The 14644-nt window shown below is 41.6% G+C and overlaps 1 protein-coding gene across 1 annotated transcript; it reads right to left on the bottom strand.

The window, feature by feature from the left end:
- Positions 1–6083: 6083 nt before the first annotated feature.
- LOC145396478 (uncharacterized) lies at positions 6084–7067 on the bottom strand. Its single transcript, XM_080269853.1, has one exon. The coding sequence runs from the start codon at positions 7065–7067 to the stop codon at positions 6084–6086; it is 984 nt and encodes a 327-aa protein (XP_080125979.1).
- Between the last annotated feature and the right edge of the window lie 7577 nt (positions 7068–14644).

The raw sequence follows: 14644 nt of genomic DNA, 5'->3' as shown, positions 1-14644 counted from the left end.
TGGAGTTCGTTATGGTTTAGTTATTAATTGCTACAACGATACCCCGCATTCTTGAATTTCATCTTATCTTCATTTACGAAAATCTTGATGTGTAATCACATCAGCATCCTGGAGAAGTTAAATACCCAAGAGAGAATAAAAAGTAACACCCTCAAGATGGCAACACCCACCATTGCAGCCCTCCCTCCCGCCTTCTGGCCAACTCTGAGCGCTTTCATAATTAAAATCCCGTAACTTCTAAACCAAGGCTTTAAAAGAATTTCACCATAGAATATTTCCGACTTACAATGACTTGATCTTTCATTTCTGTGAAGAGGTGACTTTCCTCCCAGGACACCCTGTATATATATATATATATATATATATATATATATATATATATATATATATTGTCACTGGCATAGTTACCCCAGTAGCGAATGGGTGAAATAGAAGATAAGGTGATAATGAAAGGAGAGAGAAGCGAGCCATTAATAACATAAAATCTTTTTTCTTATCAGTTTTGCTGCCTGTAAAGGGTAACCCTGGTCCCCAGCTGCATTTACCCAAGAGGTCACTTTTGCCTTCTCAACTGATAACACACCACATGTTTTTTCTCACAAATTATGCAGAAAGTTCCTCTTGTCCTTGAACTGTGGGTGTGACATAATGTGGGAGAAGCAAAGTAGGGATGGTTGCCAATTAGAAGCCTAAATGGCGCTTTCGTCACGTTCTTGATGGCACGCAATTGGTTCTGTCTGAAGTGTATGAGGCCCTCATTGGTAGCAGGTGCCTCTATTGTTTCTGTATGGACAGAGATTATTTTTAAGACAGCCTAGTGGTTAATTAGCTGAGAAAGGCAGAGTAAGACTCCTTTATAAGCTCCAGGAAAGTGTGAAGAGACACATTTGTCTTATTTTGTACACATATCCCTATACACATTTTGTCTCTTTTGTACAGACACACATTTAGTTTCATTTTGTACACAGTTGTACACATTTACTGTCACATTACACTTTTGTCACATTGTGTTGCACTTTTCCCCAACACTACTCAATACATGACTTTGATTACAAAACACACTGTTTGTGTACAATTTCTCATTTTTGGTTCACTCCTCCATTTACACTACTGTGTGATATATATCTGGATTTAACCTTCGAAGTCTCCACGTTTCCTCGGGCTTTGTCAGTACTTAGCTTTCACTGAGTGTACTAGTTAGGTAAGAAATAACTTGTTTTATATTTGTATCCTGAGGCCTATATGAATCCTCCCTTTTGTAAAACGAACCCTGATTTCTTCTTTGGTTGTGTATGTTATAGTGTACAGTAATATTAAGTTAGTTTTCTTGCAAACTTTATCTTATCCCTTCCCGTTTTTTATTAAGTGTTAAGAGGTTAAGAGTGCACTGTAATATACACCTCCATAACAATTTGGCGACCTCCTAGCCAGGATAGCTCTGTGACATAATATTGGCAACCTTGGCCACATACACAGTGCTTACTCTTACCTACTTAACTGTAATCAGTAATCATGGCCCTAATGAGTGATAGTGATGTGAAAGCATTTTTGGATTCTAAGCCATCCCCAAACAGAATGAAAACACTCACAAAACACGAGCTCATATTGCCTGCCCAGGCTTTATAGTTGAGATTTCCTGCCTCAGTCACTAAGACTAAGTTACTTGATTTAATATCGGACACCATGTTTGAGTAAAGTGAGTCCTCCATAGCTAGTTCTGAGCCATTTGATACTGCACAAGGTGTTGACCCTGAGCCGTTGGCATCGGAGATACCTGGCCCTAGTGATTTTTCTGCTCATGATACTGGTAACAAAATGCAACTTGAATTAGCCGGAATTAAGTTGAGCGAACTTGAAGTGCTAGCAAAAATGAAAGAACAAGAATGGAATGCCAAAATGAGGGGAAATAGAATTACAGGCTCAAATGAGACATAAGGAAATGGATAACGAATTCAGACTGAAGCACCCTGGTTTACCTAGAGCTAGTAGTTCATCTGCCAAGGAATCTTTTGATGTTGCTAGGAACATTAACCCGAGACGTCCCGTCGACGTATGGGTACGTTGCAACATTTTCCATTTGGCAGTCCCGTCGATGTACTGGAGCGTTTTGCAATTGCAAGGTCCCTAATTTGCACAATTTTCAATTTTCTCACGTGATTTTTCGTACATATACACAGGACACCTTCCTCTATTCCTCTACAAGATGCCAAGGAGGGACAATGCCTTACACCGCATAATCTCCCCCCCCCTCGCACGCCATTGTCTCGGCAATTCACCTGCTACCAGTGACCTGGCCAATAAAGACATTCAGGGCCAGAGTGATTCCCCAATCGATGACAATGTGGAGGACAAAGTTTACATAGCATTAAAGGAAGAAACAGTCAGAAATGATGATCAGGTAATGTGGCAAAAGAAGGTCAGGAATGGTGATGAGTTAGTGAGTGAAACAATGCTTATAATGCTTATATTACTGTTTGAAAACCAATATACTCTCGTACTACATATAAATTCGTACCAAATAAATAAATAAATACCGTTTAGGAGTGGTGTGGAATAGTTATCCTCCCATAGAACTCGTTTTCTTTGCAGCCAGCCTTACAGAAAACCCTGTAAGGTAATGAGGTACTCCTACCTGTATCGAGTATTTTAAACCTCAGGTGAGAGATTTCTCTATGAATTTTCGATGTTTCTCACCAAAAGCGGAGGTTTTAGCCAAAAAAAAAAAAAAAATCGAAAAATGGTCTGGGGGGTGTCGGAGATGCGAAAGTGGTCGGGACGTGACGGGTTAAGCTAATACCTCCTTTTAATGAGGAAGATGTCACGAGGTATTTCCATAAATTTGAAAAGGTGGCAGGTCGTCTCTCGTGGCCAAAAGACTCTTGGACAGTACTGCTGCAGAGTGTTTTGAAAGGAAAGGCTCAAGAGGCTTACATTTCTCTATCTGTTGATCAAAGTGCTAACTATGATTGTTTAGAAGATGCCATTCTCAAAGCATATGAACTCGTGCCAGAGACATATAGGCTTTAATTTAGATCCACCTTTAAACAGAAAGATCAGACTCATGTGGAATATGCTAGAGTACTGACAGGCTTATTTGATCAATGGTTGCATTCTAAGAGAGTTGATTTCTATAAACTTAGAGAATTAATGATCTTAGAGAACTTCACTGGTAAGATAGATAGGGATGTGGCTACATACCTAGTGGAAAAAGATTTAGATACCCTAGCTGAGGCTGCTGTTGTAGCAGATAACTATAGTATTATTCATAAGCATGAACGTAAGCCTCAGTTATTTGTTAATGGTAGGAGAGTGAACCAATCATTTTTTGTGAACCCTTCTTCTGGTAAAGGCATGTTAATGTCAAGTGACACTAATGGGAACACTGCAACCCCAGAGCATGTTAGTTCTACGAAAGTAAGTGAGGACAGTGTTGCCAGAGGGTCAAGAAAAAGTGTCAGGTTTTGCCAGTATTGCCATAAAATGGGGCACTTGGAGGATTGGTGGTGGAAAAAACGAGGGAAAAGTCCCTCAGTCAAACTAATTTCTTTGGTAAACTCTTGGGGATCTTTTGACACCAACATAGAGCAGCCACCCACAGATATTGTTAGCAGTAGTCAGACACAACCCCAGCAGGTTCATATTGTTGATAAGGCCAGAGTGGAACTGTCAGTGGTGGATAGACAGACTCCTGTGGAGCCAGTGTTAGACACTAGTAAGACTGGGGCAGTGCAGCCATCAGGTTCAGGTGAGAGTTGTAATAAGACTCCATCACAGTGTCCTCCCCCAAGCAGTACTCAAAATGACTCCTCCCCAGGTCATTTATTTGCTAACTTTATTTCTAAGGGGTTAGTTTCAGTTGATGGAAAAGGTGGTAAGGGAGTCACTATACTTAGAGACACAGGAGCTTCACAGTCACTAATGTTGAAGGGGATTGTTGATGTAGCTGACCCTAATGAATGTGTCTTGCTGCAGGGTATAGCTGAGTTTGTATCTGTTCCCCTAGTTGAGGTGAAGCTCCAGTCAGAGTTGGTTACTGGTTCAGTGTGTGTGGGTGTTGTTGACCAGCTTCCTGTGCAAGGGGTCACTTTCCTTTTGGGTAATGACCTGGCGGGAGGACAGGTGAATGCTGTTCCCTGCATGTCAAAAACTCCCCTGAGTGAGGATAGGACTAAAGATTTGGAAGATACATGTCCTAAATTGTTTCCCGCATGTGCTGTAACTAGAGCTATGACGGCAAAAGCTTGCCATGAGAATGTTGACAGTAATGGCACTGGCAATGCCGATGATGATATTGGGCTTGGTGATACCTTTTTTTGCCCAGTTAAATGACTCGGAGGTTGATGATTCTCCCCAGACTGATGCAAATGCAAAGTTAGCTGATATGCAAAGTTCTGATCCAGAGATTGCCACTGTAATTGACTCAGCAGTCAGGGAAGATGAATGTGAGTCTGAATTGACAGAGTGTTATTATTTAAGACCAAATAACGTGTTAATGAGAAGATGGAGACCTCCTAGTGTTGCTCATGATAACAAGTGGGAGATTGTACATCAGGTGGTGGTTCCAAGACCCTATAGGCAAAAAATTATGTCCATTGCTCATGACTCTTCTTTAGCAGGTCACTTAGGGGTGAGGAAGACTCTCTCCAGCATCTGGCAGCATTTTTACTGGCCTGGAATCCGTCGAGATGTCTCCCGGTTCTGTAGGTCATGTCACACCTGTCAGCTAGTCGGTAAGAGCAATAAGCCCATCCCTGTGGCTCCTTTGATTCCTCTACCTGTGTTTGAGGCCCCATTCGCTAGAGTCCTTGTGGACATTGTTGGCCCTTTGCCTAAGACCTCTTCAGGCCACCAGTACATCGTCACAATGTTAGACATGGCCACTAGATATCCTGAAGCCATTCCCTTGAGAAATATTTCAGCTAGTTGTAGAGGAGATGCTAACCTTCTTTACCCGTTTTGGTCTCCCTAAAGAAGTGCAGTCGGATCAAGGCAGTAATTTCAATTCCAAACTGTTCAGACAAACCCTTAAGGAGTTAGGAATCTCACAGGTCACTTCCTCAGCATATCATCCTCAGAGTCAAGGTGCATTAGAGAGGTTTCACCAAACTTTGAAGAGTATGCTCAGAAAACTATGTGTTGATGAAAAGGAATGGGACAAGTGTTTGCCTTTCCTACTTTTTGCAACCAGAGAGGCACCAAGCGAGTCCTTGGGCTACTCCCCATTTCAGTTAATCTTTGGCCATGAAGTAAGAGGTCCCCTTAAACTCCTCAAAGAACAATGGGTCAAGGATGATGACCAAATTAACTTGTTAGACTATGTGTCAAAATTTAAAGAAAGACTGGCCTATAGTATGGAAGTAGCCAGGGCACACTTGGAGTCCTCTCAGGAGAAGATGAAGAGGTGGTATGACCACCTAAGAAAGTTAGGCACAGAGTGTTTCACCCAGGTGATCAAGTTCTTGTCTTGCTTCCCATTCATGGTCAGCCTCTGCAGGCAAGTTTTGCAGGCCCTTATCTAGTGGAAAAGAGGGTAGGTGAAGTAAATTATGTCATTTTAACCCCAGACTGGAGGAAGGAACGAAGATTGTGCCATATAAATATGTTGAAGGAGTACCACAGGTGAGACGTGGACCCCCCTAGTGCTGCATGCATGGTGTTGGCTGTCGAGTTTGCGGACCCCACTATGGTCAAACTCAAATATGAAGTCCGTTTGGGTGGGGCCCGCGCGGGGATTTCCCTCTCTACAGCTCTGCCAAACCTCCTCTCTCTCTCTCTCTCTCTCTTTCTCTCTCTCTCTCTCTCTCTCTCAGTTGATTGAGAAAGATTTATATATTTATAAGTTTTGTTTTCTTCTATATTGTTTCGACCTTTTTTCCACACCACCACTGAGGTAAAAGTCTTGGCGCATTTTTTTTATAGAGGTTTCCCCAGTAGGCATAAGTCCTCTCTGATCTTTAATCAGACAATTCATCCTCCGAGCTTTCTGATATGTTGATTAAGAATGAATCCACGAAATGGTCGACTGCTACGTCTTGCTGTGAATCTTCTTCTTGCTGTTGTTCAGCATGCTGCACTGCTTTCATCTAGTTATTCGGTGTTACATGATTCAAAGCTTCTTTGGCAAGACGTTTAAGATCAACCATTTTGAAGGTGTTTGCCTTGGCTATATAGGTCTTCACCTGAGCCCAAATGAGCTCAATAGGGTTGTACTGACAATGGTACGGTGGTAATCTTATGACCCGATGCCCTGCTTCTTCAGCAATTGTGTCAATTACATACTTTGTGCCAGTATCAAACTTCTTTGCAAGTTCATACAGCTCATGTTTTAAGAGATCGTCACTGGGCCGTACTCCCTTCTTTATAAGCCAGTCCCTTATATCCGATTTTCTCCAGGACGAGGTTGGGTTTTTTTCAAGTTGGACTGAATGATAGGAAGCATTATCCATAACAATTACAGAGTTTGGTGAAATGTTTGGTATTAGTTGATTCCTGAACCAGTCTTCAAAAAGTGTTGAATTCATCTGATTATGGTAGTCCCCATCGTTTTTTGCTTGAAATATCAACTCAGCATTGTTAACAAAGCCATTTCTCGTTCCAGCATGCACAATAATTAAACGACATCCTTTTCCAGTCGGTTGCTGTATTCCAGTGGCTTGTGGGGATGCAGTGTCAGTCCAGCATTTTCCAACTGTATAATTTTGATTTACCCAAGTTTCGCCAAGATACACAATGTTCTGGGAAGACACTTTGACCTGCCGAATTTCTCTCAAAAATCTGGTCCAAACTGCTGCTACATCGCTCCTTTCCATGAGGAACTTTCGGCCATCAACTTTTGCATATTTGAAGCCCATCTGCAAGAGAATCCTGCGAAGAGACTCGTTGCTTCCGTTGAAAGATATGTTTTCCTTGAGTTCTTCGTAAATCTTGTGCAATGTAGGAATTTCATGCCTTTCATAGAATCCCAGGACAGTTCTTATGACCACACGCTTGTCGAAATCGTCGAGATTCGTTACAGTTGCACTGCGCTTCTTTTTTGGTGACGAGAATACAGGCTGTTCTGGTGACATTTGTGTCACACAAGCTTTATTGAATTTTGAGCAGATTCTTTGGACTGTTTCTTCGCTAACGTTGGTAGCTTTGGCAGTGTGAGCAACTGCTCCTGAAGGTGGAATTATAAAGTCTCCAATAGCCTTTTCTTCTAAAAAATACTTGTTCACATTGTAAATAAGTTCTTTCTCCCGACTATGGAGCACACGAGAGCGAGTCGGAGTAGCTGCCATCGTGGGTGGAGATCAGGGAGGAAATGACCGGTCACCTGTAGTCTGAGGTGGGTGTCCTTGACCTCTGGCAACGTCGGAAAGCGACGTTGTCACGTGGTGTGGAATTTATACAAATCATTGTTATTATCCTAAAAAGCGACACATTCATAGCACTATATAGCCTTATTTAATATATTTAATAAGTACAGAATATTTAATATACAATTTCAAATAGTAAATAGCTAACGTATGACAGAGAGAGAGATAGGTACTGGGGTTGATGCGGCAGAGCTGTAGAGAGGGAAATCCCCTCTCGGGCCCCACCCAAACAGACTTCATATTTGAGTCTGACCATAGTGCTGCATGCGTGGTGTCGGCTGTCGAGTTTGCGGACCCCCCCAGTGCTGCATGCGTGGTGTCGGCTGTCGAGTTTGCGGACCCCCCTAGTGCTGCATGCGTGGTGTCGGCTGTCGAGTTGGCAGAGGATGAGGGCTGCCCTTTGACTTTGGACCAGATGAAAAGTTGGAGAGAAAACCAGGAAGCTTGGAGTACACTGACTGATAAACTCAACCACTTGACTGCAGGGCGGTGTGCTGAGCTTGTTGCCCTTCTCAGGAATTTCTCTGATGTCTTCCGGGACACCCCAGGATGGACGGAAGTGGCACAGCATGATGTGGACGTTGGAGATGCCAGCCCTGTAAAGCAGTCCTCCTACCGGGCTAGTCCTCAGAAGCAGACCATCATTCGAAAGGAGCTGAACTACATGTTGCAGCAGAGGTTAATCGAGTCCTGTCAAAGTGAGTGGTGCTCCCCAGTCATAGTGGTTCCAAAACCCAATGGGAAGGGGGGATAGAATACTTCCCCAGTATTCCCTGCTTGTCGTAAGAGGCAACTAAAAGGGACACTATTATCTACATTCTCTTTGCTCTCTTTCTTTCCCTTGTATATACTTTGTCTGTCCAAACCCTCTGCATTTTACTTTCATTTAGTTAATTTCCTCTCTCCACTGTCTGGTTCCTGCGAGTCACTGGCACTGGCTCCAGGGTAAAATATTTTTTTGCCTAAGAAATCTTGATGAACTCTGGTGACGAAGCAATGGCCCTCAGTCCCGTGCAGCCCTTAAGTGGGCAGGGGGTGCTAAGAATCCCACGGTGTAAATATAAGTTTATACATCCTTAAGAATAGGAAACTGGAATGTTCGAACTCTCAATCAGGCTGGTAAAATGAAAGAGTTTATTTCAGTGTTCAAAGAATACAAGATGGATATTTGTGCTCATACAGAAACGAGGTTGCTTGGAGTTGATAAAATGAATTTGGAAGATGGTATTACTTTGTTGGTTTCTGGTAGGAGTGATGGAAATCATTACCAAGGAGTAGGCTTACTGCTAAGTAGAGATGCTTGTAAGGCAGTATGTGAGTTTGAACCAATTAATGAGTGCTTGCTTTATGCTCGTTTAAAATCTGACCATGGTAATATCAGTGTGGTTGTAGTGTATGCTCCGACAAATGAGGCTGCTGATGAAATGAAGGATGACTTTTATGAGAAGCTACAGGATGTAGTGAATAGAGTGGCAACACATGATGTGTTAATTTGCACTGGTGATTTTAATGCGATTGTTGGCAGTAGTAAGGATGGCTTTGAAGATTGTATAGGTAATGAGGGTGTTGGTACAAGGAACGAAAATGGGGTGCGACTTGGAAGCTTTTCTTTGGCAAATGACCTTATAATTGGTGGAACTATCTTTGAGCATAGAAAAATACATAAGACTACCTGGATTTCACCATGTGGTAAATATTGTAACCAGATTGACCACATTGCAATTAGCAGAAGGCATAGGAGTTATTTGCAAGATGTTTGCGTAAGGAGGGGGGGCAGATATAGGTAGTGATCATCAACTTGTTGTGTCAAAGATTAAAATAAAACTTAAGAGAAACGTTAATGGTAATTGTACAGGAGCTAATAATTATGATTTGGATGAGCTGAGAAGTGATGAGAGCACGAAGGAAAAGTTTCGGTGGGAATGTAGGAACAGGTTTCTAGTCCTGCAGCCTTTGATGGAATCTGAAGACAATGATATTAATCAAATGTGGAGAGAGGTAAAAGAGGTTTTGCATGAGAGTGCTAAGGTTACTATTAAGAAAAAGGGAAAAGCGAGAAGGAAAAAGTGGATGTCAGATGAAACATGGAAAGCAATTCAGAAAAGGAAAGAGGCTAAGTTAAGAAGTGAAGAACAACATGTTGATGGCCAGGTAGTTGAAGTACTTAGAGCAAAGTACTGGAGTTTACATTCTGAAGTAAAAAGACTCGTTAGACGTGATAAGAGGAGACTATATGATGAAAAGGCGACAGAGACAGAAATTAAATTAGGTAAAAATGACGGTCAGAGCACAAGAGCAGCATATCAGGCCATAAAGGAGTTAACTGGGACTGAAAAGAGAAGGAAGGAAATACCTGTACGAGATAGAAATGGTAATTTGATGACTAAAGATTTGGATATAAAAGGAAGGTGGAAAGAGCACTTTGAATCTGTTCTAAATAGACCAATCCCAGCTGAAGAGGACATTTTGCTAGCCGAGAGAGATAGAAATAGGGGATATAACTTTGGAAGAGGTAGCAAAATCTGTAAAGGAGTTAAAGAATTTTAAGGCCCCAGGAGAGGATGGAATATTCCCTGGAATGCTTAAGGTGGAAAATGACGAGTTGATGAATGCGCTTTTGAAACTTTTTAATGTGGCTTGGGATAATGGTGGAATTCCAGAAGAGTGGAAAAATGGAGTGATTATAAAAATACCAAGAAAGGGAGATTTAAATGTGTGTGCCAATTGGAGGGGGATAACTTTGACACCTGTAGTTCCAAAAGTCTTTTCCAAAATCTTGCTGAACCGAATAGAGCCAGTAACTGATAAAATTTTAAGAGAAGAACAAGCGGGAATTAGAAAGGGTCGAGGTTGTAATGATCAGATTTTTATTGTAAGGCATCTAATGCAACACGCTAATGAGATAAAAATGCCACTTAGTATGTGTTTTGTGGATTTTGAAAAGGCGTTTGATAGTGTTTCACGTGGAGCTATGTTGAAAATTATGAGATTCCATGGTATACCAGAAAAGTTTGTAAATATTATTAGAAGTCTGCATGAAGGTACTTTTTGTAAGGTAATGGTGGGTGGTTCTTTGAGTGATCCATTTCAAGTTAGTTCAGGAGTGATTCAAGGAGGAGTTCTTTCACCATTGTTGTTTGTTTTGGTTATGGATTATGTTATGAAAAAGGTTGTAAGGAGAACAGGTGCAGGAATTAACTGGAAAGAAAATAAGAAGCTGATGGATTTGGACTATGCTGATGATATTGTACTGATTTGTGGAAGTATTTACGAGATGCAGAGGGTGCTTGATTGTCTGGTGGAGGAAGGAGAAAAAGTGGGATTGGTAATAAATTGTGGAAAGACTGAAATTATTAATATGAACGTGGAGAACCAAATCGATTGTGTAATTGGGAATAATGTGGTGAAGAATGTAGAAAACTTTAAATATCTGGGAACGATTGTATCATCCAATGGATCATTAAACAATGAAATTGAGGAGAGGATTAGACAGGCTTGGCGAGCTGTTGGATTGATGAAATCTGTTTGGAATAATAATATGCTTTCGGTACATACTAAAGTGAAAATTTACAGGTCCATAGTTAGACCAATTTTAATTTACGGGCACGAGTCATGGTACAGTACAATTATAACAGATCAGAAAGTATTAGGATTTGAGAATAAAATACTGAGAAGGATTCTTGGGGTAAAGTGGCAAGACAGAGTTACAAATGCAAGAGTAAGGGATATTACGAGAGTGGAACCAGTTAATGAATATGTGAGACTGTCTCGCTGGAAGTGGCTGGGGCACATATACAGAAAAGAAGGTAGTTTAATACAGGATGTGCCAGAGTGGACTGCAAGAGGAAGAAGATGTAGAGGTAGGCCGAGGGAAACCTGGTTGAGGACAATGTATAAAGAAGCAGGAGAGGAATGTTGGTGGGACCTGAAGGAGATGGCAAGAGACAAATATTGGTGAAGAGTGTTCATTGAAGCCCTATGCATCCCGTGGGGTGCAACACCCAAGGATGTTGAGAGCTGTGTAACTTATATTGACGATGTTGTTATTTTTAGCAACACCTGGGAACAACACTTGAGCCAACTAGATGCCTTGCTTCAGAGACTGTCCTCTGCTAATTTAGTGCTTAACCCCTGTTAGGTAATGTTCTGAAAAATTACACTATAGGTAACCAGGGGTCTGACTGACCCCAATTTTAAAAATTTTTGTAAAAATCGAAACACAGTTGATTGACACATGCTTTTTTATTCAGATACTACAACCATTTGGCCACAATTTCGTATGAAAGTTATCAAAATCCATCTTCAAAAAAATAATTAGGAAAAAAAAAAAACTTGAAAAATGTACCACTATAACAGTAATGTTTCTACTCCCCTGCTACAAATGATTCCCCACTATTGGACCACCGGATCATGTACATACATGACCCAAGTATGTGGTATGAGAGACATAAGCCCCTATGTTTGTAAATAAGGCAAAATCTGTAAAGGTATAAACAGGGAAACCAAAAAAAGCTGGTTTTCGTGACACCTCTAATGCATTATCTAATGTAGGTAGAAACACATGTACAAACAACATTGTATCCACACTATTGGCTCAAAGTTAACACAAAAACATTATAATGCAATTGCTTTGCATGTGATATAATTGGAAAGCCCATGTGTATGTAAAAAAATAAAATATATTTTTCTTTTCCTTTTACAGTTTTGCTTTACAAACAAAAAACATTCAATTCACATGGAATGATGGCTTGATGCGCTTTTTTATGACCTGGTTTAGTTGCAGTCCAGGCATATAGGGGAAGAATACTCAGGACACACTGGACGCTGGCAATGTAGACACGTCATGTGGGTCTTGCGATCCTTTGACCTGTCGCACAGGGCACACTGCCTCCTTGTTCCATCTGTTGCAGGAGGCCTCACGTGAGGGATGTTGATGTCAAACACTTTCCCGATCGTCAGCTTTGTGCTCCTCTTCATGGTTCGGAATTCCATTCTTTCTTCAGCCCAGGGATACATCAACTTCTCAGCCAGGTCCATCATATACTGCCGACGTTCGATTCGAGGTTCTCCCTTCCTGGACCTAGTCTGGTTGCACACAGTCCAGGAATTCACAACAGCTGCATTCACCATGGCATAAAACATGCAGAGAGGCCAGTGCTTGGTCTTGCGGCTGCAGGTGTAGTGTGCAGTCACCTGGTCAAATGCATCCACCCCTGACTTGGTTTCATTGTAGTACAGAATGACCTCAGGCTTCCCGTTAGGTGCAATGTTAGGAGTGCTGTGTATGGAGCTGATCAGCCAGACAAACTTAATGTTTTTCTTATTGGGCAAATGTGAAAGGACGAGTAGGTCCTTGTCATATAAGAAAGCTGTGGTGCCCTTAGGAATTACCTTCTTGTCTTTCATCAAAGCTGGTATGTCTGGCTTGTTTTGTTTGAGAGTCCCAACATATGTAAGGCCATAGTTCTTTAGCAGGTCTTCAACAAGAGGGATAGATGAGAACCAGTTGTCCCCTGTGATGTTTCTTTGAGTGTTTTTGTAAGGCTCAACCAAGTGGGTGGTCAGATAGTGGCCCATGCTCATACTTGCAGGTGGTTTTGTTTGTTTTCCAAGGTAACACATCAGGTAACCTGGGGTCTGACAGGCCCAAGCAAAATTGCACATCAAGTAACCTGGGGTCTGACAGACCCCAGCAAAACTACACATCAGGTAACCTGGGGTCTACTGACCCCAAGCCTTTATTAGAGGCCAAACTAATCAAGATCAGGAAAATTTCTAATCACCACACTCATCTACACTACTCGTCAGGAAGGTAGAGGGAAAACCAAATTCCACGGCCTTAATATATATGTATGGCATGAACAAAAACATTGGCTGGGGTCACTCAGACCCTAGATTACCTAACAAGGGTTAATTTAGCTAAATGTGAATTTGTGAGGGCTCGAGTGCAGTACCTAGGTTATGTGGTCGGTTTAGGCCAAGTGAGTCCACCTGATGTTAAAGTTCAGGCCATAGTCAATTCACCCCCAACTCAAAAATAAGAGAGAGTTGCAACGATTCTTGGGTATGGTAGGGTACTACAGACGTTTTGTCCTGAACTTCTATGATCTTGTAGCTCCTCTCACTGATTTGTTAAGAAAAGGAGTCAAGTATGAGTGGAAGCCAGAATGTGAAGAAGCCTACTCTAAAGTCAAAGCCATTCTGTCAAGTCACCCAGTGCTTCAAGCTCCCAATTTTGATAAACCCTTTAAATTAGCTGTTGATGCCAGTGGCCTAGAGGCCGGCACAGTCTTGCTTCAGGATAATGATGAAGGCTTTCAGATGCCTGTGTGCTATTTTAGCAAAAAGTTCAATAAGGCCCAGAGAAATTATTCAACTATTGAGAAAGAACTCGTTGCACTCATACTTGCCCTTCAACACTTCTCTGTGTATGTTGGTCCAGGGTCAGGTGATGTTGTAATGTACACTGATGACCACCCTCTGAAATTTTTGTCCCGATTTAAAGACAAAAATCTTAGATTGACCCGCTGGGCCCTATTTTTGCACGCATACTCTCTTGATGTAAGACATGTAAAAGGTGTTAGTAATTTTTTAGCAGATTACCTGTCCAGAACTTGATTGTACAGTATCCAGAAATTTCCCCTTGGGAAATTTCTTCTCTCAGGAAGGGAGGTGTCACTGGCGTAGTTACCCCAGTAGCGAATGGGTAAAATAGAAGATAAGGTGATAATGAAACGAGAGAGAAGCCAGCCATTAATAACATAAAATCTTTTTTCTTATCAGTTTTGCTGCCTGTAAAGGGTAACCCTGGTCCCCAGCTGCATTTACCCAAGAGGTCACTTTTGCCTTCTCAACTGATAACACACCACATGTTTTTTCTCACAAATTATGCAGAAAGTTCCTCTTGTCCTTGAACTGTGGGTGTGACATAATGTGGGAGAAGCAAAGTAGGGATGGTTGCCAATTAGAAGCCTAAATGGCGCTTTCGTCACGTTCTTGATGGCACGCAATTGGTTCTGTCTGAAGTGTATGAGGCCCTCATTGGTAGCAGGTGCCTCTGTTGTTTCTGTATGGACAGAGATTATTTTTAAGACAGCCTAGTGGTTAATTAGCTGAGAAAGGCGGAGTAAGACTCCTTTATAAGCTCCAGGAAAGTGTGAAGAGACACATTTGTCTTATTTTGTACACACATTCCTGTACACATTTTGTCTCTTTTGTACAGACACACATTTAGTTTCATTTTGTACACAGTTGTACACATTTACTGTCACTTTACACTTTTGTCA

The sequence above is a fragment of the Coenobita brevimanus genome, chromosome 4 (assembly GCF_032717465.1).
Source record: "Coenobita brevimanus isolate Jiangsu-jjx chromosome 4, ASM3271746v2, whole genome shotgun sequence".
In the NCBI taxonomy this organism is placed as follows: domain Eukaryota; kingdom Metazoa; phylum Arthropoda; class Malacostraca; order Decapoda; family Coenobitidae; genus Coenobita; species Coenobita brevimanus.
Note: the sequence above shows the minus strand (reverse complement) of the source record. Positions and strands in the feature narration are given on the sequence as shown.